At 49.0% G+C, this 24393-nt stretch overlaps 3 protein-coding genes across 3 annotated transcripts in view; all 3 read right to left on the minus strand.

The window, feature by feature from the left end:
* Positions 1-547: 547 nt before the first annotated feature.
* On the minus strand, positions 548-5019 carry c15h2orf49 (chromosome 15 C2orf49 homolog). Its single transcript, XM_064310861.1, has 4 exons — positions 4814-5019; positions 3275-3450; positions 2323-2701; positions 548-1703 (listed from the first exon to the last, which is right to left on the minus strand). Exons 1-4 carry the CDS (start codon positions 4937-4939, stop codon positions 1647-1649), a joined length of 738 nt encoding a protein of 245 aa, XP_064166931.1. The 5' UTR covers positions 4940-5019; the 3' UTR covers positions 548-1646.
* Positions 5020-10494: 5475 nt separating this feature from the next.
* On the minus strand, positions 10495-12167 carry gpr45 (G protein-coupled receptor 45). The gene has a single exon (XM_064311389.1). The coding sequence runs from the start codon at positions 12073-12075 to the stop codon at positions 10951-10953; it is 1125 nt and encodes a 374-aa protein (XP_064167459.1). The 5' UTR covers positions 12076-12167; the 3' UTR covers positions 10495-10950.
* Positions 12168-23312: 11145 nt separating this feature from the next.
* The window catches only part of mrps9 (mitochondrial ribosomal protein S9), a 9694-nt gene continuing 8613 nt past the window's right edge, over positions 23313-24393 (minus strand). The window contains exons 10-11 of the mRNA XM_064310885.1: positions 23908-24077; positions 23313-23635 (exon numbers count right to left, since the gene is read on the minus strand). Of these exons, the coding sequence (XP_064166955.1) occupies positions 23544-23635; positions 23908-24077 (262 nt within the window). The 3' untranslated portion in view covers positions 23313-23543. The remainder of the gene's footprint in view (positions 23636-23907; positions 24078-24393) is intronic.

Below are 24393 nucleotides of genomic sequence, written 5' to 3' on the forward strand. Positions count from 1 at the left end.
ACCTATACACTGTTAGAAACATCATTTCACTGGCTAAAATGCTTTGCAGTCATCACTATAATAGCTTGCGACTGGCTGGTTGTGTACTGGGGAGAATGTATGCTGTCCATGGATATACTGAGGGACTGCTTGGCTAGTACTGCTCAGACCTTGTAGATGGGCTCATCTTCCAGAGAGTGTATATAAACAGGAGATACGACATTTCATATATCCACAGTACTGTCGCCACACCACATATGTAACGCATATGTAATATTTCACTATTTAAAAAAAAAAAACAGAAAAGAATGCAAATAAACCCACACAGACCAGGATACTGTGCAGGTCGGTGTGACTTAAGGGGTTAATACTAAAATTGAATAATTTTTAGATGCTATGTGAATACTGGCTAATCCTGTTTAAAATGATTCAATATCATTTAAAAAAATTCCTTGTGTAAGTTTACCAGTCAGTGCCAGCAGTCTCAAAAAAATAATAGTCTCTGGCGCCCTCTGGGGGCTGTACAGGGGATATACATTTTCCCAAGAAAAATCACATTTGAGACGAATAACTTCCAAATCCTATTTATTTTATGTACACACGTTTCACACAAGGTGATGCTTTCAGTTTAACTGTAAAAATACGTGATGCTACTTCAAATCTTCCATCACACGACAAAACGACCAATCACACATCATCGACAATCAGTACTCGACTGTAAAACACCCAGAGCTCGCATCCACAAAGCCTGGCCTTTCCTTCTTTACGCACGTGTCTGGATTGTGGAGACTGCACTGGAAGACAGCACACACTGTAGAAAAGGACACTAAATCTTTACAAACAGCCACAGGTCATATGATACAGAGACATACGGAGAACGACCTCACTTCCATCCACGGGAGGTCCCTTCACGCCAAACCCCTTTTAACGCGTCGTCTTTATCCGAACGCGATGGCGGCACCAGGGCCCCAGCATTCCGAGCGTCGCTCTGCTATCGGTGGCCGTTGCTTTTGTTAAGCTGCTATCTGAGCGATGCTTAGCTAACGCTTCTGATGCGATCCGGTCCGCTCCAGTCTTTAGATGTCCCTGCAGAAACTGACCCCGTAACAGTCGTCTGAGCTCAGTCACAAAATCCACAAGCCACTCCCAAACCCTTCAGAGCAATCCGCCAAAAAGACCGACTGCACCATATTTGAGTGGTCCACTACCGCTGAACACCTGCAATAAAGTTGGAGTCAAAACTTTCAACAGAAAGTCATTCCAATGTCTCTTTTGGGGGGGGGGGGCAGAGGACAGTCAAAAAAATGGGGGGGAGGGTGGGCAGGGGGACAGAAAGTAGAAATATAATGACCTTCAACTTCAATTCTTCAACTCGAATTATACACAGGGAAGCACGATCTCTGAGGACGGCCAACTGCGTCACATCGGGAAGATTCTGGAGAAGTCTGTCTGTTCTCCGCGGTGTAAGTGCACTTGGAGGTTCCACGGGGCTGTTTCCAGGGTGACGGTGGTGGGGAGGTTCTGGAGGAAGGCTTGAGCAAGGGTTTCCCAGGGGGCTGTGCGGCTCTGACGAATGAGACCCCTGGATTCGGCAGCACTGGAGTGACAGGTGCGCAGAGTCCCCCCCCCAGGGGCAGCGAGGGAGGGGAGGGGGGGGGGTAACAGGATCACGGCCACGTCACATGTTGAATCTTCTTCTTCGCCTCCGGGGACCTGAGCTCTCCCTGCCGAAACACCAATGCTAAATCAGGAGAGCAAAACTAATCTACACCTTCAATAAATCAAGCAGTTTGGTGAAACCATGCATTTTATACTTCCACACACCCAGGGAGGCAGCGCACTGTCTGCCCTGTCAGAGTCCTTTGTGACACACTCTACTCATGCTCTATGCTCATATACTCTACGCTCATATACTCTACTCATGCTCTATGCTCATATACTCTATATATGCTCTACACCAGACCTGGGTCAAATATGTATTTGTTTTGGATTCAAATACTTTTCGGTGCTCTATTGATCTTGCCTGGTGTAACTGAGCCTGCCAATATGACCAGAAGGCGGGGTTTGCACTTTTTGAGAGTATTTCATTGGTTCCAATACACCAAACAAGATCAGTAAAGCGTAGAAAAGTATTTGAATCCAAAGCAAATACGAATTTGACCCAGGTCTGCTCTACACTCATATACTCCATATATATATACTCAATGTTCTATGTTACATATAGTCATGTTCTATGTTCATATACTCCACAATCGCATACATCGTAAATATTAATAAGGATAATGATCCACATAGATAAATGACTGAGCTGAAAGGTGTTCTAACACGTAACAGCCAACGCACCGAGCTGTCGCACTCCCGCTCTTGAGCTGCTTGCCGCTTCACTCGGACCGCTGCCGTGGCGACCGCTGTCGCGGCGACCGTTGCCGTGGCGACCGTTGCCGTGGCGACCGCAGGAGGCGGAGACGTGGGCGACCCCGTCCTCCCGTTCCCCGCGGGGCTCCTGTTCGTGCCCCCCGGGGGGCTGACGGGGGTCCCGGCCGGGCTGGAGGGGGGGCCGCACAGCTTGCGGATGGGGTTGGCCAGGTTCCCCGAGGGCGGGGGCTTCAGGCGGTCCGTACCGGAGCCCGGCTCCGGCTTCTTCAGCTTGACGCTCCCGGTCCTGGTGGAGCTGCCGTCGAACACGATCAGCGGCCTCTTCCGCGTGTTCTCGCCCCCAGAACTGGAGCAGGAAATAAACAAACGCATTCCACCATTCAATACAAATGTGAAACTCTTAAAGGGCCTACCCTTTACATTACAGGCCCAAATACAACACACTTCAACAGGAGACGATGTGCTTATGCCATATAGAATATACAGTGCTGTGAACAAGTATGTGCCCCCTTCCTGATTTCCTCCATTATTGCACATTTCTCACACTGAATGGTTGCAGATCTTTGTAATATTAGACAAAGGGAAACTGAGTAAACACAAAACGCATTTATGCTAATTTTTTTCATTAAATAAATGAAATTATTTTTAAAATGTGTTTTGTGTTTACTCAGATTTCCTTTGTATAATATTACATCTTGTCTATTAGATCTTGAAACCATTCAGTGCGACAAATAAGCAATAATAGAGGACATCAGGAAGAGGGCAAACACTTTTTCGCAGCACAATAGCCTAAATGACAGCCCCACCCTGATTCTACCCAGCAGCAGTGCTCTTTGTGTGGGTGGTAGGTGTCACAGCAACGCAAGCTTCGACTTGCCACCGCACCTACTGAACCCGGTCAAGCTCTCATCTGCCTCACCTGTGTGTGCCTCTGTGGGCGTGGCCCGGCGAGGGGCGTGGCCTGTTCCGCCCCACCCTCCGGCCCCAGCGACTGTCGGGGAGGTCCCGCTGCGGTAGGGGGATGACGTGCTGGAGGTACAGGTCCGTCAGCCGGTCTTGGCTCGCCTCGCTGTGCTCTCCTGCCCCGATCTTCCTCTGCAGGGAGGGACAGTGAGCTGCAGGGGGCAGTGTTGTGGCACAGCGGGCAGGGAACTGACCTGGTAACTCCAGGGCCGTGCGAGTACGTTCTGCGTGTTTATTCCCCGCTGCGGCACTGCTGTTGTACCCTAGAGCAAGCTGCTTAGCCTGAACTGCATCAGAGAAATATACAGCTGGGATTAAATGGATACAGACCTGAAATATTCATTAATTACAACATCACTCCGCATAATAATTGCATTTAAAAACGGTCACAGAATAGACTTGAGCCTGCCATCAGAGGCCTAGGCCCAGGGCCCAGAACAGCAGGACCCCCACACCCCCCGACTGCAGCCCTGCAGTATACAGTAGCTGTATGAACGGGTTGTATGTAAAAATGTTATCTGTGTAATAACGAGTTGGACTGCAGGAAATGTAATGTAATGTGTATGTATGTACATGCGATGCTAGTATCTCCCTACTTTTGTTCCCTAACCCCCAGCCTACCGCAGTTGGCACACCCAGCACAAAAGTAACACTGCTTCGACATTCAAACTGCCTCAAGCTTTACCTCCTCTAAACGATCTTTCCGTCTGACTGTCAATCACAAGAGTTTCCGAGCATTTAAATGCCACATATAATGAGCAAATACACACTTTGCGACCCCCACCACGTGAAAGTGTCAAATTAAGCTTACCATAAGCACTTTCACCGCGCTTAAGGGTGCATTGCCTACAACGAAACCAACATCGCAACATACAGCAAGCTACAATAACAAGTGCTGGTTTATGATCAAAGGTGAACCTGAATACAAAGCTTTTTGTTTTTTGTTTCCTGTACCCAACGCAGTTTTTCCACACGCATGTAGAAACGTGCCACTTTGAACGGGTCTCTAAAGACACCTAACGCATTATACTACAGTTTGGAAAGCATTGCCTCCACGGAGTTCTGTGGTAGCAAGTTTTCGGGACCACTACTCTATTGTAAAGGTTAGTAAGCTAGCGAAACAGGACAGACCGCTGGTTAGCTAATTTCATTAGCCATTACAGCATTGCAACGCCCCGCACTGGAAATTTCTACCTATTTAGACTAAGTTCGGTTAGCTAATGAGCCTGCTAGCTAGCCACTCTGTTGCAGTTAGAGTTAAAACTTCTGTAAGACAACTGGCCATTTTGATCGCAAGATTCACTGTTAGTGCAAACTCCTCGGCAATCGGTGAAATGTCGGTGTCATGATTCGCAACGGCGGTAACATTAATTTAGCCGGGACTGACATGAACGCCAGCTAGCTTAGCTAACGTTAGCAGTAGCTGTGCAGCCAATGCCGGCTAGCTATTACCAGAAATTACTGCTTTGAACCAAAAACATTTAATTCATCTGACCTCGTGTAACACCAATTGAATGAAGTCCCGGGACAGAAGCTCAGGGTGTAACAGGAGATCCGTGTTAGAGGCATCATTTCGCGTAGATCTATCCTTCCCTTGTCGTCCAGTGCTGTAGTCGGCCATTTTTAGCCATATATGTCCCAAGATGCTTTGCGATCACACATGAAGGTGAGAGAGGCGCAGCTGTCGGAGTTCCCACGCGCGAATGTCCCATGCTTGCGAGGCTTTTTGTAAAGATCCTGACTCAGTGTGGTCTCCAATGGCACATATCACAAATAGTAAACCATTTACTCTAGGCAGTCAAACAGCTCTCTTATATATAATAAAGATTATAACGAGAGATTTGCGCTTACGGACCTGGGTGGCGAGTTGTGGGGGAGAGGGGTCGGGGGTTTTGAATTGTTCTTGCGACCGAGAGATACATTTGCCATACCAGACCAGGGGGCGGGGAACCAGGAGGGGACCCATCATAAGCAGATCTTATCCGAAGTGATTCTTTAGCTAACATCCATTTATAGAGCTGTATACTGAAGCAATTCAGGTTAATTATCTTGCTCAAGGGTACAACGGCAGTGTAACTGTAACAACTTCTCAGTCACAATCCCAGTTTCCTAACCACTATGCTACACTGCCACCTAACTTTTGGAGAGTTATGCGGCCTTCAACATGATTTCACAGCTTAACAAAACTGCTGCCTGACGTTTCTAAAGTTAACGTTCAAGCCTGCGCTGTTCCAACAAGCTGAGAGCATTTATTTTTAAAAAGCGCGTTGTGTCCTTATGAGAAAATAGGACAAAATGTGCTGTGTGAAATCTCTCAGCCCACGAGAGCTTCTCGGGGTGTGAGTCATCATCGCACCTTGAGCAGCTGTTTTTAGCCTCGCGGCAAGCGACGTGAAGCAGCGGCGTTCCCCGCAATGCTGCCTGTGGATAATTAGCCCTTCCGTTTTCACCCTGCAGGGGGAGACAACGAGGCGAGAGATGTACGGTTCCTCTGGTTCGTTCCTGCGTCCAATTGCATTAACACCGGTTGTACGCTACATCAGTTCATTCAAGAAGAAATGCAAATATTTGCAGGTCACCTCCCAGCCTGTCACTCGGTAAGGAAGTTAATGTGGGCAATATAACCTCTCTTATCTCCCATTTCAAATCGCAAACAACCTTGTCTTTGAGGTTCTGCAGCAGGTAAGCTGCTACACAGTGCTGGATGTTCTGACATCACGTGAGATGGACTCACTGTATATACCCAGACCTAAAAGGTACATCATTCAGGAGTTTTTGTCCACAGAGTCTGTCTTGTGTTGATGCTGGTTTTACTTCTGCCTCTGATTGAACTCTAAAGATTGATTGAGAGACAAGTTGTTTCACAAATGTTCCTTATTTCAAAGGGAAGCCGTTTTGGGCGGTGTCTTAAACACCCCCCCACCCCCTCACTCCCCACAGACTGCCCAACACCCCTGTACTTGAGTTGAAGTTGGAAGCATTTTTCTCAGCCATCTGTTCGCAGCGAGCATTCTATATCTCGGGGTAGAAAAACAAAGTTTAAAAAGCAACAGTATCAGGCTAATAGAACATTATAATCAGTTAATGTCCATGGAAACAAAAAAATATTTAATCAAATTTTTCAAAGGGCACATGTATTGCTTTGAACACATCTCAGGCATCTCATCAACAGTGGATGAATCAGTCCCCATTCAATGTACACATTTAAAATGGGCGACATTATGGGGCGACATAGCTCAGGAGTTAAGACCGACTGTCTGGCAGTCGGAGGGTTGCCGGTTCAAACCCCGCCTGGCATGTCAAGTGTCCTTACAAGACACTAACCCTAACTGCTTTGTAAGCAATGAGTGCATCAATTGTAAAGCGCTTTGGATAAAAGCGCTATATAAATGCAGTCCATTTAAAATGAGCGTGTACAGTGTATTTGAAACTCGCTGCTTCTGACAGTAAATATTCACACAGCCAGGCTAGCGAAAGAATGCTAAATTCTGAGTGTGGCACGGTGGTGGTCAGCGCTGTGAACACCCAGTTGGTTCTCCTCCGGAAACAGCGCCCTACCCCCCTGTGTTCTGCTCCAGAGACAGCTGAATGACATCACTCAATCAAGCAAGTGTCCCCCATTCCCAAAATCACCTGCTCCGGAATCAAAGGAAGTAAGGGGATCTGATTGTGGGAAAAGCCTCAATCCCACTGCCAGGTATGGACCTGCATTATTCCCTCTCTGACAGAAACTCCAGCCTCTGAGAGAAATGGTTTTTGGCCCCCGCCACTGAGCTGGATGGGACTGCTGCGGGGCCCCTGGTGAAGGCCATGAACTCCCTGGGGCCACGGGGAGCTGGAACACTCAGTGCACACGGAACTGAACCAGTTTGAATCAAGAAAATGCTTGCTCACCGTCTTAAAGGAGCCACAGTAGGGTTTTGTTCTTTGTGCACGTCGCACAAAATTCCTTGAAAACCTTGAACGTAAAATGCACAAACAACTTCTGGAATATTCTTCAGATTCTGTATGCTTCATTCTCAACCCAGAGACAATGTCTCCCCAAGATTATGTATGTGATATTCAGCAATGTAATGTTTCTCATAGATTTCATACAGGATAAATGAGTTCTTCCTGTCATATTTTTTATTTCATGTGTTGGGGACAATGCAATTTAACATTGTTTACAAGTTAAAACAAGACACAGATGTGCCACAGTTAATGTTCATAGCAGGGCTCATTTCCAACCCCTTCCCCCCAGTCAGGCTAGTGCATGTTTATAACATGAGACCATGCTAACATCACCCCATCTATCCTGCAGTTCTGCAGTGCAGCAAGGGAGAACTTTATGAGTGCAGTCGGGTTGGTATGTACAGTATCATCTGTGTGCTGTTATGACATCTGTCGCAAAATAAAAATGGTAAGTATGAAAAGTCCAAAAATGTTATTTTTATGGTTGAAAGGGGGTTAAAAGAATTAAAACTCACCACTTAGTCATCACAAAAATATAAGGTTTCACCCTTTTTAAGTGGGGTGGCATGTCTCGTCACCTTGCTGGAACACAAAAACCGCACTGACTGTTGTCAGAACCGCAGACACCTGTTCATGAACATAATCATCGCATTAGTCATCGGGCAAGAGCAACCCTGCGCAATCCCACTCACTCATGGATTCCACACTTACTCAGTCCCCTGAAGAAAAAATGGGTCGGTTTAGCTGGCGGTGCAGTTGTACGGCTTTACAATGTAACCGAGGTGAAGCTCGTCCACCACTGCCCCCAACCCCCCCCCCCACCCCAAAAAAAAAAAACGATCCTCAAAAACGAAGATTCTGCCTTTCAGCTGCATGCCAGTACTGATACAGAGATGGTAAAAAATCTTTTTCTGCACCAAAGGCCAGACTAAACAATTTGTGGAACGGGGATCATGTGCCTGATTTGCTAGGAGAATATTTGTGCTGGTGGCCCCAGGCATGGGGAGGTATGACAGTCGCCCCCCCTAAAACCTGCATCAATTGTGACCTCACAAACGGCAGCTTCTGCACAGATCAGATTCCTGTGAGGAGACCTTTTGTCTCTTGACACGGACAGGAATGTGGTTCATGATGAAAAGGGTATTTTCATTTTCACTCACACAAGTTCCAAAGACATATAAACATGACCACCTGGATTAAAAAAACTGGCAAACTGCTGGAATACAGTCTCAGGAAACGGATGCTCAAATGTCAGGCGAGGTTTCCACACCATGACATCGAGTTCTGCCTCAGTGCCTGAGTTCTGCGTGTTAGAAAAACACACTCCATGTGAAAACATGTTACAATATGTTTGTTAGTTCATAAATTTGCACCACACTGAGAACATATCCACTCTTCAAACAGTCTTCAGCAATATCCTGTCGTGACAGGAGTGAGTTCAGGTGTGTGAGAGAGTCAGGTGTGTGAGGGAGTCAGGTGTGTGAGGGAGTCAGGTGTGTGAGGGAGGCAGGTGTGTGAGGGAGGCAGGTGTGTGAGGAGAGGGAGATGAGAGAGAAGAGTCAGGTGCGTGAGGGGAGACAGGTGTGTGAAGGAGAGGGAGATGAGAGAGAAGAGTCAGGTGTGTGAGGGAGGCAGGTGTGTGAAGGAGAGGGAGATGAGAGAGAAGAGTCAGGTGCGTGAGGGGAGACAGGTGTGTGAGGGAGGCAGGTGGGTGAGGAGAGGGAGATGAGAGAGAAGAGTCAGGTGTGTGAGGGAGGCAGGTGTGTGAAGGAGAGGGAGATGAGAGAGAAGAGTCAGGTGTGTGAGGGAGGCAGGTGTGTGAAGGAGAGGGAGATGAGAGAGAAGAGTCAGGTGTGTGAGGGAGGCAGGTGTGTGAAGGAGAGGGAGATGAGAGAGAAGAGTCAGGTGTGTGAGGGGAGACAGGTGTGTGAGGGAGGCAGGTGGGTGAGTAGAGGGAGATGGGAGAGAAGAGTCAGGTGTGTGAGGGAGACAGGTGTGTGAGGAGGAGAGATGAGAGAGAAGAGTCAGGTGTGTGAGGGAGGCAGGTGTGTGAGGAGAAGGAGATGAGAGAGAAGAGTCAGGTGTGTGAGGGAGACAGGTGTGTGAAGGAGAGGGAGATGAGAGAGAAGAGTCAGGTGTGTGAGGGGAGACAGGTGTGTGAGGGAGGCAGGTGGGTGAGTAGAGGGAGATGAGAGAGAAGAGTCAGGTGTGTGAGGGGAGACAGGTGTGTGAGGAGAGGGAGATGAGAGAGAAGAGTCAGGTGTGTGAGGGAGGCAGGTGTGTGAGGAGAAGGAGATGAGAGAGAAGAGTCAGGTGTGTGAGGGAGACAGGTGTGTTAGGGGAGACAGGTGTGTGAGGGAGGCAGGTTTGTGAGGGGAGGGAGATGAGAGAGAAGAGTCAGGTGTGTGAGAGAGGCAGGTGTGTGAGGAGAGGGAGATGAGAGAGAAGAGTCAGGTGTGTGAGGGGAGACAGGTGTGTGAGGGAGGCAGGTGTGTGAGGAGAGGGAAATGAGAGAGAAGAGTCAGGTGTGTGAGGGAGGCAGGTGTGTGAGAGAGGCAGGTGTGTGAGGAGAGGGAGAAGAGAGAGAAGATCAGGTATGTGAGAGAGTCAGGTGTGTGAAGGAGAGGGAGATGAGAGAGAAGAGTCAGGTGTGTGAGGGAGGCAGGTGTGTGAGGAGAGGGAGATGAGAGAGAAGAGTCAGGTGTGTGAGGGGAGACAGGTGTGTGAGGAGGCAGGTGTGTGAGGAGAGGGAAATGAGAGAGAAGAGTCAGGTGTGTGAGGGAGGCAGGTGTGTGAGAGAGGCAGGTGTGTGAGGAGAGGAGAAGAGAGAGAAGATCAGGTATGTGAGAGAGTCAGGTGTGTGAAGGGAGGGAGATGAGAGAGAAGAGTCAGGTGTGTGAGGGAGGCAGGTGTGTGAGGAGAGGGAGATGAGAGAGAAGAGTCAGGTGTGTTAGGGGAGACAGGTGTGTGAGGGAGGCAGGTGTGTGAGGAGAGGGAGATGAGAGAGAAGAGTCAGGTGTGTGAGGGGAGACAGGTGTGTGAGGGAGGCAGGTGTGTGAGGGGAGGGAGATGAGAGAGAAGAGTCAGGTGTGTGAGGGGAGGCAGGTGTGTGAGAGAGGCAGGTGTGTGAGGAGAGGGAGAAGAGAGAGAAGATCAGGTATGTGAGAGAGTCAGGTGTGTGAAGGAGAGGGAGATGAGAGAGAAGAGTCAGGTGTGTGAGGGAGGCAGGTGTGTGAGGAGAGGGAGATGAGAGAGAAGAGTCAGGTGTGTGAGGGGAGACAGGTGTGTGAGGGAGGCAGGTGTGTGAGGAGAGGGAGATGAGAGAGAAGAGTCAGGTGTGTGAGGGAGGCAGGTGTGTGAGGGGAGGGAGATGAGAGAGAAGAGTCAGGTGTGTGAGGGGAGACAGGTGTGTGAGGGAGGCAGGTGTGTGAGGAGAGGGAGATGAGAGAGAAGAGTCAGGTGTGTGGGGGAGACAGGTGTGTGAGGGAGGCAGGTGTGTGAGGGGAGGGAGGTGTGTGAGAAGAGGCTGGTGAATGTTCAGGTGTATGAAGGATGAAAGAGAAGGTGTGTGACATTAAAATGGGAGGGTGCAGGTGTATAACAGATGGGGGGGGGGGGGATTGTTTGCCAGGTGTGTGAGGTGACCAAGCGAGCGGTCTTGCTCGCACGGGCGGCTCAGCCTCACACGGCTGACTGGATCTCGCTGCACACGTAGATGTTGCTGGGCCGGATCCTTCGCCGGCTGCGGCCGGGCACCCTGGGGAAGATCCGGCAGGTCTTGGGCATGAACTCCAGGCAGGCCTCGCGGAACTTGCGGATCCTCCAGCAGTAGATGATGGGGTTGAAGACGGTCTTCAGGTAGCTGAGCCACAGCACCCCGACGCTGACGGGGTAGAAGGACGCGCTGAAGTAGAACCGGCGGCTGAAGACGGCCAGCAGGCTGACCACCGTGTGCGGCAGCCAGCACACCGAGAAGCCGATGAAGAGGATGAGGATGGTGGTGAAGGCCCGCGTCTTGAAGCTCATGTCCACGTTGACCTGCGGGGGGCGCTGCAGGCCGGTCAGGCCCAGCTTGCTGACCTGGTTGAGGCAGAGGGTGTCGGCGTGGTTGTGGATGCGCAGCGCGTTCCGCCGCACCGTGTTGAGGATGCAGAGGTAGGAGTACAGCATGACGCCGAACGGCACGAAGAACACCGCCACCGCCAGCAGCACGGCGTAGCCGCGGTCCGCCAGGGACTCGCTGTAGCCCAGCACGCACTGGGGCGCCCGCGCGGGCACCTCCACGGCCGTCCAGCCCGCCACCGAGGGCAGCGCCACGCTGAAGGACAGCGCCCAGGAGGCGGCGATCATCACCTTGGCGCGGTGCGGCGTCAGCTTGTCCTGCCGCTGCACGATGATCAGGAAGCGGTCCACGCTGATGATCAGCAGGATGGACACGCCCTCCAGGACGAAGAACCAGTAGAGCATGACGGAGGCGCGGCAGAAGTCCCCGCCGAACTGCCAGTGGACGGTCACCACGGTGACGGCGGTGAAGGGCATGCAGAGCAGCGACAGCATGATGTCGGAGAAGGCCAGGGTGGCCAGCAGCAGGTTGATGGCCGAGCGCATGGCCGGCTTCTGGTACACGATCAGGCAGACGATGGCGTTGCCCAGGAAACCGATGGCGATCATGAAGATCATGACGGCGGCCAGCGCCACCCTGAGCGTGACCGGCATCAGGGCGCGGTCGCCGGGCGGCGGGGCGTCGGTGGCGTTCAGCTCCGTCCGAAAACAGGCCTCCGGGGAGCTGTCGTTGCACCACGCCATTTCCTGGCCGTTTCTAGGCAACCTCTCCCATCTGCGTCGCTCGTCAGAGTCACCTGTCAGTCCGCCCACCCGCTCTGGCCGCTAATGAAGACGATTGGGCGCAGACGCATGGCGTTTGGTCAAATCATGAACGAAATGGGCAATGTTGCTCAGGCCGTGGCGAGATGAAATCAGTTACGCGGCACAGCACTAGTGACGGCACAGCGTGGTACGCGCAGCACTGGCATCAGCATCGTAAAACAGGCCCGGAGCAGTACGGCACGCACAGCACAGTTCTAGCAACATCTATGTCGCCGCAGAGCACACTTGTCAGTCACGCACACACGCCTGCCGCTACAGCACAGCATTGAGCGCACAAGCTGCATGCGGGCAAATCCAGAACAGAATCGGGGAATACGTTCAGCACAGATGAGTGAAACAGTACACCAGTACAGTACAGCACAGCATAGTACAGCACAGCACAGTACAGCACAGTATAGTACAGCATAGTACAGCACAGTACAGTACAGCACAGCACAGCATAGTACAGCACAAAAAATCTAGCTTGAGTCCCTTAATTTATATATGTTTGCTCAGCACACAACAATCTATTTTACTCTGTTTGACTTGTCTATAAAACCCAAGGACCTTCATAGACTAATATATCACATCAATCAAAGAATAATCAACCAACAAAATAACTGCAGTCTACCATCATATTATGCAGCACCTCCCACTGAATATTCAAAAAGACAACTGTGTCACATCAAAGAACCTCTTATCATTAAACGTTCAGTTGCAATGTTGTGAAATATATACACTCACTGAGTGATCCATTAAACGGCTGCTAATTAGCAGAGTTCCGTAAACAGTATCATATGACATTCCCATTGACTCAGGGGAGTTTCTCTGGGAGGAGAAGACCTTTCACAGTCCCATGAATAATAAAGGAGGAGCCCTGCAACAATCAGGGCCCGGGGTCTGGCCTACTGCCCCATACTCTGCTGTTATTTAAGAGCTGGTGCACAGAGAAACGCCAGTGGAATTACTGGCCACTGGCATTGTGAGTCCTCCCCAGCCCAGCCCAGCCCAGCCCAGACTGCATCAGACACCAGGCGTGGGAAAAATAAATAATCCTTTCTTTTTTTTTTTTGGTGAGAAATGCCGAAATGAGTAATATCTTCAGTCTGACAGACGGGACTGTTTGCTTTGGACAGAAGTTGTCAAAGAAGTGGAGTGAGTCACTAAGCAAGCTGGACTGTGAAGACAAAAAGACACGGTGTGTGTGAGCCAAAATGAGGGGGGTGGTGGGGGGGGGGGGAATGGGGGGTTGATAGTGGGGAGGTGGACTGCACTGTGAAATGAGGCCATTGCCACAAACTGAGAATAAATATTGAAAAGTTTTCGAAATACTAGTAATACAAGAGCCATAACATAATGGCCATGTGATGTGATGATACTCCCCTCTCCCCTCCTTGACGGGAATGTGGGGTATTTATTAATCTACAGAGAAAGACATGACACAAATGCCTGAACACTAACATCTTTTCAGGGGACGTGTCTTCACATCAGCACATGAAACAAGTTGCGACGTTAAGCTCCCTGTAATAAAAAAAATGACACGCGGTGCACTCCGGAGTCAGACAGGTGTGAAAAGCAGCGTTTCATTGGCCGATGTCAAGCAGCAGCTCGTGAAGGGATCCATTGATTCCGGATTCTATTTTTTCAAATGGTGTGACGCAACGTGCCAGCACTAGGTAATGTGATGTGATGAGAGCAGAAGAGAACAGAAAGCTACTCCTCTGGCACCTGACAGCTCTCTGCTTCTGGTTTAAAAAAAAAAAAAAAAGTTAATCTATGGATTCAGTACAAGTTTTCTATCATCTCCCAAAGCTGGTGAGCCAAGACCCAGGTGACAGAGTCAGCCCTAACTACAGACCTTCAACACCATGGACAGAGTCAGTGTGATCTACAGACCTTCAACACCATGGACAGAGTCAGTGTGAGCTACAGACCTTCAACACCATGGACAGAGTCAGTGTGATCTACAGACCTTCAACACCATGGACAGTCAGCCTTAACTACTGACCTTCAGGACCATGGACAGAGTCAGTGTCATCGACTGACCTTCAGGACCACGGACAGCACCAAACTTAACTCTAGAAAGAACAGAGTAATTTTAATTACTTTACCGCTGTAAATGCAATACCCTGCTCTTCTCTCCTTCCACAACATTTCCTAAACATCTGAGCTCAAAATAACTGCATTTTTTAAATTCTAAAAAATCTAGTCCAGTAAAAAAAATTTCCAAGCAGTTTGTGCCACAACATTTTCTTCACAAAAAACCCCTCGCTAAACAACAGGCAGCAGGAGATGGTACCCAGATGCAAATGTGTCACTCTGTCCTCCCGCACACCATTATGCAACTGAATGACCAACAGTTTGATACAAATTGCTTCTTCAAGCGCTAGCACACACATAATCATTCAAAATTAATTCACTGGAATTGTGTGATGAAGTTGAAGAAGACGTTAGGGGGAGAGATGAATACTTGCGGGCATTGTAGTCTTAAAAAACGATGAGTCTATAACCATGTGGAGACAATGCCTCGGTGTTTTCACTGAAACTGTGATTCTGTGATTGCCTGGCTGGCAATCAGAACGCGGCTAAAGGCGAGTGCGTTAAGCGTAACCAGTTTGTGCGTGGTTCCTGCTCACGCATAGCAGCACAGCTGTGTGTTCTCTGTGGATCTGATGAGTGAGAGGATTTGATGAGTAAGAGGAGGGAGACAGTGCGTGCATGTGAAAGTGCACTCCAAACAGCAGGGGGAAAAAAAAAGCAAGGGGAAGCGAGAAGCACAGGCTACCGAATTTGTTATGAAAAAGAAATGGCTTTAAACAAATATTGCATTTTGTATTTCTTTAATTGCTTTGTAGCTTATCGCGTGCAGGTAATACGCCTGGATATGTTTTCCCCTTGGCCTATATAACAAAACCCACAACATTTTAGAAATAAAAATGTTGAAACTGATACAGTCGTGTCCTTTATTTTAAAAAAAATTTAAAAAAATAGTTTCGCAACATACGGTTTCATAATCCTTATGAAATTAGGACACCGTGGGCGCAGAAATCGATGCTGTAATGCTGGACAAGCCTGATGCCGCAGGGCCTCAGGCCTGGCTATACAGGAAGGGGTGGAAAAAAGCGGCCTTTCTAGTGTTAACTACAGACCTTCAAGACCTTGGACAGTGTGAACCTTAATTACAGACCTTCAGGACCTTGGACAGTGTGAACCTTAACTACAGACCTTCAGGACCTTGGACAGTGTGAACCTTAACTACAGACCTTCAGGACCTTGGACAGTGTGAACCTTAACTACAGGATTTCAGCACCACGGACAGTGTCGGTCTCAGCCTCACCAATCACCACCTGTCACGGCACTGCCTGGCCACAGTGACCAGCCCCAGCACTACACCACCATACTGACAATTACGAAACCTGGAATTATGCATCTCCCTCTGCACAACAGGGTACACACCTACTGAATCACCAGTAGGTGTGTACTAATAAACAAACGCAGGTCCATGCACGCACTTTCATATCATGCGTCATACTCGTATTTTAGTTCACCCTATCATACTCAGCCCAATAGTGCATCATCACCTTGTATCCCTGGTGACATCTGATGTGCTGTTTCAGTTAAGAACGTTATTAGCCATCATATATATGTAAGCACGACAACGATGACCAATGTTAATATTAATATCTTTCACATTTTACTGCGAATACAGGCTGATGTTCAAAAGCTTGAACTGTAAATGGTCAGAATAATAATAATAATAATAAGCTTTTCCTACAGCAGACACAAATTAAAGGCACCAGAAAATGAAGAAATGAAAGAAATTGTCTTTTTCTTTTTTCTTTTTTAAAAAATATGTATGCTGTCAGAATGTAGTATTTCCTTGGTTGGTTATGTAATACGCATGCTTGTGTTATCTTGTGCATGCTTGCGTATATGATCTTTGGTTTACAGCCTAAGCCTCTTGTGCTACAGCACTGAGGCGTGGCCAATCTTACAGCACGCAGCGCGTGCACCTTCCCACCGCGGCCTTGCCTGCTGCTCCCAGATTACAGCATTAAGTCGCAGAGCAGATCGCTAAATAACGATACGTGAAATGCGTTTACTGTAACGCAATACTGTACTTCACGGGGTAATGAAATGAAGTGCAGCTGGGGCGAGCACACTAAAGTAATCCAATCAGAGACGGAGAGAGAGAGAGAGAGAGAGAGAGAGAGAGAGAGAGAGAGAGAGAGAGCGCTTTCTTCTGCTCCTCTAGTATCACTATTTGATGTCGCCTGATCAAAGTGATACCGTCTTCAAAGGCAGCTCGCGGAGCCTCTTGCGTTGCCGTGGTTACCTCTCCCGGCGATGCCGTCGAACCGAGCGCACAGCTCTCACTGCTCCGTACCGATGATGGACCCGCTTGGGGCGGGGCTGAGGTTGGGCGCCGCCCACCGACCCCCCTTCCCCTCCCCTCCCCTCTCTCTCCCCTCCTTGACGGGAATGTGGGGTATTTATTCACCTACAGAGGAAGACAATGACACAAATGCCTGAACACAAACAGCTTTTCAGGGGACGTGTCTTCACAGCGGCACATGAAGAATTTTTTTTATATGAAGCTCCCTGCGCGGCGCACTCTGGAGTTAGACAGGTGTGGAAAGCGCCGTTTCATTGGCCGACGTCAAGCAGCAGCTCGTAAAGGGATCCAATGAGTCTCATCGATTTTGGATTCTCTTTCTTTTTTTTAAATGGTGTGATGCAACGTGCCAGCACTAACAGCCGTCCACCTGACGCCCCTTCACTCAGGAACCAAGACTCCCCAGAGGAGGCATAAAAAAACCGGCCCCGCTGTCGCCGTGGGCAACGGACACACGGCTGGGTTACCACGTCGACCTTATGAATACTGATCACTTCCTCAGTAACAGACTGAGGTCCAATCAACAGCCACTATTACCACACAGGGATACAAACCCAATCCTCTCACCACACAGGGATACAAACCCAATCCACTCTCACTACACAGGGATACAAACCCAATCCACAGCTACTATTACCACACAGGGATACAAACCCAACCCACAGCCACTCTCACCACACAGGGATACAAACCCAATCCTCTCACCACACAGGGATACAAACCCAATCCACTCTCACCACACAGGGATACAAACCCAATCCTCTCACCACACAGGGATACAAACCCAATCCTCTCACCACACAGGGATACAAACCCAATCCACAGCCACTATTACCACACAGGGATACAAACCCAATCCACTCACCACACAGGGATACAAACCCAACCCACAGCCACTCTCACCACACAGGGATACAAACCCAATCCTCTCACCACACAGGGATACAAACCCAACCCACATCCACTCTCACCACACAGGGATACAAACCCAATCCACCGCCACTCTCACCACACAGGGATACAAACCCAACCCACAGCCACTATTACCACACAGGGATACAAACCCAACCCACAGCTACTATTACCACACAGGGATACAAACCCAATCCTCTCACCACACAGGGATACAAACCCAATCCACAGCCACTATTACCACACAGGGATACAAACCCAATCCACTCACCACACAGGGATACAAACCCAATCCACAGCTAATATTACCACACAGGGATACAAACCCAACCCACAGCCACTCTCATCACACAGGGATACAAACCCAACCCACAGCCACTCTCATCACACAGGGATATGTGTCCAATCCACAGCTACTATTACCACACAGGGATACAAACCCAATCCACTGCCATTCTCACCATATAGGGATACATGTTATTTTAAAAATCTCTCTCTAGATTAGGCAGGTGTTTTTACACCGACTGATTAGTGAAAGAATAACCCAAAGCAGGTGGAGTCGTCCAGCGCTGATTGATTAGATTATCCAATTATATTGGCCACACATAAATATTACTGCCTTGCAATGCAATATGATTGAGAGTCATTTAAGGGGGCAAACTAATGTCTTAGGCTTTTTTTTTGGGGGGGGGGGGGGGGGGATTTTCTTCATAAGGCACAGGAATGATGTTCTTTTCTTCACAGGAAAGAAAAATGTGAAAGAAAGAAATCCTTCATCCTCCGTTGGTTTCCACGCAGGCCGCTGCACAGAGAAATGCGGCAGAAACCTCTCCTTCGCTACCAAGGAAACCAGGTCATCACTTCCATAGCAACAAGAAAATCCCCAGCTTTGTGAATGAGTCCGAATGATTCTGCCGCACTCGGGCCCACGTCCTCCTCGTCATCCTGGCATCCCAGCGCTTCTGCACAGGCACCCATCAGCTGTTCAACCATTTCAGCACTTCTTCAGAAAAAGGCTTAGCGGTCCATGTCTTGTCAATGGCAAAAAAAAATGCGTTGTCCAATGGCAACATATCATAAAGTACATCCATAAAGTATCCTTGCTTTGGACCTGTTATAAAAGTCGCTTCAATACCTCCTTTTGCCTTCAATACGTTTCACACAACACAACATTTGGGTCGTTTCTAATGGACCGGTCTTTCATGTCCATCAGCTACCAAAACTTTCTCCAATATGAACCCAAGCAGACTCATGCGAAATCACAATGCACGTACAAAGGCCAACCAAAAACCGAGCACGTATTCTGCCCCTGCCTCGTTTACCCACAAGGGCACAGAATTGCACTTGAAGCGGCCCATTTTAAAGCTGGAATTCTGCTCTTTGAGACCTTCTTCAATTCACCCGGGGCTTGTTCAACGCTCTGTCTGTTATTTGTGGTTCTTCAGCGTTGTGTCTGCCCATGCGTCTGTCCCTGAGATCCCAACGAAGGGAGGAGGGAGAGAATGGGGGGGGCAGGTTAAGGCTTTTGTGTTAGCGCTGATCTTTTTGGCGCCGCGCTTCTCGGCAGCCGTGACAAACGTGCCGATGCCAGCGATTAAAAGGCCTGATTTCTAATTTACATAATTTACGCAACTGTCTGTGTGCAGATTCAGAGCTGCTCCTCCTAAGGCTCTCTCGTACCTGTCTTCGGGGGTGTCACTCGGCTCTAAGAACCTCACCTGCCCTCAGGTACACGCCTGTGCCAGCTGGCTGTCTGCCCCCAGACTGATCACCTGGCTCTAAATTTCATGAAACCGGAACGTGACAGGCGGCACCAGATTTAAAAAACAACCTGGCCTGTTTAACGCAAGGCCCACCAGCAGCAAATAACAAGCAGCAGTCCATGCCAGTGGTCACAGTGCAAAATTATGAGACCTCAGATGCCCTTTCAAATCCGCTGAAACATGGTTCCTGTGTAGCCACGGAGGTCCAGTGCAACACGAGCCAATGGTGAGACTCTGTAGTTCACATCGTCAAGTGGTTGCTAGGATACTGCCAGAAGACTGCTTGTGATTGGACACAGAGACGGGTGGTATTCCATATATTCTGCTGGCCCATTGTTTTAAGGGTTCTTTAAGGGTCCTTTGCCCCTTGCATGCAGACCACCATAAGAGCTGCCAAACACAGACAGCACTCAGCAACAGCTTGGACCACAGGCTAGACTGTGTGTGTGTGTTTTCCCCATAAACGAAACAGCTTGGTCTAGTGTCACCTCACCTTGTACACATTGTGGAAATTAGACATTATCTGTCAAAAAAAATAGATTCAGGTCTGTCTCCACACTTCACAATTGTCGCTTCCAAGATGACAACAAACAAATGCTGACCTCGAACAGAATGGAAGTCCACCTACTCCACACTGGCATTGCACACCCCAGGAATAAGGGAAGGAGTATAACATGGCCACTGGTGACTGCCTCATACGAATCATGGAGCTTTGAGTTCCACATGGAATGAGCCTAGATATGGCTGGTCCACAAGTCCACCATAAGGAGCAGATACCGCAACCGCGCTGTTCAGGTCCCAGTCCAACGCCACTCCAAGACCGGAAACGCCGCTACTCGGCGCTGAAGAGAACGACCGCAAACCGTGGCAATTTGCCGTTCGCCTTTCTCGCCGGTAATTGCATGTTACACAGAGCCTCTCGTCTGAACCTCACCGACACGAACGAAAACGCGCCGCGTAGGCGAACATACAGTACTGGGTCTAATTATAGGCCGTCAGTACTTCTGCGACTATTCCTGCATTATAGCCAACGTTGTCAATGGATTACAGTGAACAGATATTTCTGTGTCCGAGGCAAACATTACAGTAGCCTATTACCTAATGGTTTCAAATGATGACCAGATTTGAATTTTCACCTAGACCAGAGTCAATTCTAATGTGAATAATTAAGATATTTTGCATGAGATTATAAAGGCAAAATGTTAAGAAAATGAGCATCTCGGAGTCCAGAGATGTGTCGGCCACTTGACCATTTCCTGCAATCAGACCTGTTTTATATCGGTTTGACATGCCAGAACAGGAGGCTAGCCTGATTAATGGTTTGACCAGACGTTCCGATTTTTTTCCCCCGGGACAGCCCCGATTTTCGGTTCCTTTTCACGTGTCCCGACTTATTCTGAAACAATCTAGATTTTTCCCGTATTTCAGTCGTAACATATTTCAGTGGGCTGTCGGACAGTAGCCTAATTGCTATAATTATGGGTTCTCACTGCTTTATATACACAGTCCTCCGGGGAATCTGAACACCGTACAAATCAAACAAGCGGCATCAAATCAAACTACTGTGGAAGACCGACAGCGTCAAGCAAAGTAGGCTAGCTAGATACGGCTACCATCTAAAAACAATATATGTGACTTATCTTATTGCTTCAGCAGTCTTATAACGCATCCCCGCGCCCCTCCCCCTTGAAAAACGTACTGCTGAATATGGATATAAATCACAAATGTTCCCCGAATAATGATAAATAAACAAATAACACAGAACGTCAATCACTACACCATTAAAGTGACTCTCCGAACGGGTACCTTACAAAAGCGAACCGCATAATCGTTCAATCATGCACGTCTTTTCGCAAAATGTTATGCAGATTCCATACATAGAAAGGAATGTGAAATACCTTGGTTCATGGCATACGTCTCTGGCGAATCAGTTTGACGGACATTCACTCGCGGCTTTCCCCAGTGCATCTCCTCAGTGAGTTCGCCCGGGAGGTGACAACGGTGCTGACGTTCAGCAATCCACTTTTAGAACGCGCCACGCGCGCGAACCCGTGCGCCGTCGATTCTGCGATCTGCTCGCGCAATAACGGCACCGCCGAGAATAGGGACTGAACCACCGACACCGCCACATTTAAAGGCAACACGTGTGAATCAATTAATCCATTTCGCCGATGAAAACCATTTAAAGGAGAAACATGAGAAACACACTGGGTGAACATTAATTGTGAGCTGTGATTGAACTAGTCTTAATTTGTCATCGCCCTTCAATTCCAGACCCGACCGACGTACAAATAGCTGAAATGCTTCACTCTGAAATGGAAATTTAAGGGACGTAAAGGACAACCCACATGTTACTGTAATATAGTGTTCAGAATTATAATGTAGAGAAGCGAGAAACAATGCAATATACATAAATAAGGCGTTACGGATCTTCTGTTCAATCCAAAACGTAGACATCTGTACGTAATGTAAATACGTTTGGCTAAACAGCAGCAGATTAAATCCTCCTCAAATACTCAGAACTGATACTATACTTTATAGCTCAAAAATGTTTTTTTCCATCGCAGTGCCTACAAGGCTCAAACAGCTCGCTTAGCCACACACACACACACACACACAGTCATACACACATTCAGAATCACACCTGAATCACAGCTGGTTAACTGCCACACACGGATAGACTGTGGAAGTGAAAACAGCCAATCAGCAGCGACACAGCAGTGGTCTCAAACTTGTCTCTGTTCTCATTGCAAGGCAGGGAAAAAAACATAACCTGGCTGCACCGTGTTTACACCCTTCTCACACACAACTGACTCCAGACGAGTCCTCCAGCCTCCTACAACTGGAAAAGGGATACAGGTGGAGGTTTGTAAATAGGGAAAAGTTTGAAAGTGTGAGATGCACTCGTGATCTTCAATACCTACCCACACCAAAAAGAGGAAGCAGTCCTGACAGGTTCCCCTGCGGGGATGGGGGGCTGGGGCCAACCAGCCTCCCTGCTCATCCTATAGGAGTGAAGGCCATTAAAACCAAGCCACACTACGACGCAGACAAACTCCCAAGCGCAAGACGGGTCAGAACAACAACGGGTAGGGCGTCACTCCTTCCTCAATCACGGTTGCCGTGGTGGCGGCTGCCGCAGCAACCGTACCTACACATGCCCCACCCCACCCCACCCCACCCCACCCCACGTTACACAGAAAGCCAGGCCACTACGAGCTCTGCTCTGAGTCTGGGTCCTGCGCTGTCTTAACTACTGCTTGTATTTTTCCATAGACTGCGTTGTTGCTGTTCTCGTTTGTGTTAGTATTAGTCAGTTTAACTTACAGGGTCAAAGTTGAACTATGCGGTTGTTCCCTGCACTTGGACCGGTACTTCTCTCTAGGGGTTTTCGACACACTTGTTCCTGGTTATGGTTATACACTTTGTTGTACGTCGCTCTGGATAAGAGCGTCTGCCAAATGCCTGTAATGTAATGTAATGTAATGTAACGTGGAGTCAGGAGCGGCCGCCAGGGCTTCAGTGAACCCCAGTGAACCCCAGTGAACCCCAGTGAACCCCAGTCTGACAGGGTCAGCTCCGTAACACACCGTTCCTCTGCGTGAGGACCCTCAACACGTTAGGGGCACAGAAACGTGAAACTGGGACAGAATTAGCTGCACTCCGTCCGACCACGAGACTGTATAAAATCTGAGAAGGATTTGGACTTCCTTTAATGTAGTGTTACTGTAATAGCTGCTGGAACATAAATCTATGCACACACACACACACACACACGAAACAAGTTATTGAATAGAACAAATCACCTCCTTGCTGTTGCATATTTTCATTACCACTTAAGGGACCTGAATTTATGTTTGAGGAGGTACATAAGCATTATTAAAAAAAGAAAAATGATTTACAGTACTACACTACCCTCTGCTGGCACTAAACTGACATTGCACCCTTAAGACCAAACTTGCATTCACTTTAATGGTGGCAGCAGCAAAACAGAATCAGCAAAGGCAATCAGCTCAGTTTTTTCCTCATGTTTGTTGATAGCCACACCATATATAAAATTATTTGGGTGAGTCACACTCACTGAAAAACACACTGTACAGACATAATGGTGTGTGGAAAAAAAGGGCCTGGTTTATTGATAATATAATAAGTGTAGATATTTAATGTGGAGGGAGGCTGTCAAACAGAGAGCAGGCCTCAGGTCTTTATGGGCTTTTAGAACTGAGGTGGGCTTCAGGCTATCGGTGTGTGGGACGGTTGAAAGAAGGGGTGCCCTCTGGCCCTCTCTGGGTGGGCGTGTCCCAGAGACTCTGGGAGGGGGGGGGGGACGCCACGCCCTAGCGCTTCTTCCACGTGAACTTCCTACGGGCTCCTTCCTGACCCGGCTTCTTACGCTCCTTAACCCTGGGGTCAGAGGTCAAGAGACCAGCTGCAGGGAGGGAGAGGCAGACAGAGAGAGAGAGACACAGAGAGAGAGAGAGACAGACAGAGAGAGAGAGACACAGAGAGAACAAGAGAGTGAGACAGAGAATCCTCGCTCCTGAGCCCAAATTACATTATTTAGCAGACGTTTTTATCCAAAGCGACATACAAATTGCGTATCACGGTCATTGGAACAACTGCAAAATGCAGGTTCAATAAGGAACGAATGAAACGAGGACATTTCGATGAACTGAATCTGACGTTGCGGCCGACTCTCACCCTGCCTCATGCTCTCCCTCTCGCTCTCGGACACGAAGCTGAGCAGCGCGCGGGCGATGGCCAGCCGCAGCGCCCCCGCCTGGGCGGAGTGGCCCCCGCCGCTCACCGTGCACTCCAGGGCGTGCCGGCCCAGCCGCCCCACAAACTGCAGCGGGAACATCAGCTCCTGCCTGCGAGGGCGGGGCCAGGGGGAGAGAGGAGGGGCGAAGGGGGAGAGGGGAGGGGCCAGGGGGAGAGGGGAGGGGTGAAGGGGAAAGGGGAGGGGCCAGGGGGAGAGAGGAGGGGCCAGGGGGAGCGGGGAGGGGCAAAGGGGAAAGGGGAGGGGCCAGGGGGAGAGAGGAGGGGCCAGGGGGAGAGGGGAGGGGCCAGGAGGAGAAGGTTTAACTCCACAGTTAAGTCAGAAAATGCAGGTATTTGTCAGAAGAGGATGCACTGACACACTGACATGCATGCACGCACGCACACACACATACACACACACACACA

This window comes from Anguilla rostrata, chromosome 15, assembly GCF_018555375.3.
Source record: "Anguilla rostrata isolate EN2019 chromosome 15, ASM1855537v3, whole genome shotgun sequence".
Taxonomy (NCBI): Eukaryota; Metazoa; Chordata; class Actinopteri; order Anguilliformes; family Anguillidae; genus Anguilla; species Anguilla rostrata.

Bases quoted from the DNA above. Each gene is read 5' to 3' on its own strand.
- c15h2orf49 (XM_064310861.1), bottom strand. From the start codon at position 4,939: ATGGCCGACTACAGCACTGGACGACAAGGGAAGGATAGATCTACGCGA. The intron at 3,451-4,813 runs GTCAGATGAATT...CCCTCCCTGCAG, and splicing joins TTCAATTGGTGTTACACGAG to AGGAAGATCGGGGCAGGAGA. The intron at 2,702-3,274 runs GTGAGGCAGATG...TTCCTGCTCCAG, and splicing joins GCCCACAGAGGCACACACAG to TTCTGGGGGCGAGAACACGC.
- gpr45 (XM_064311389.1), bottom strand. From the start codon at position 12,075: ATGGCGTGGTGCAACGACAGCTCCCCGGAGGCCTGTTTTCGGACGGAG.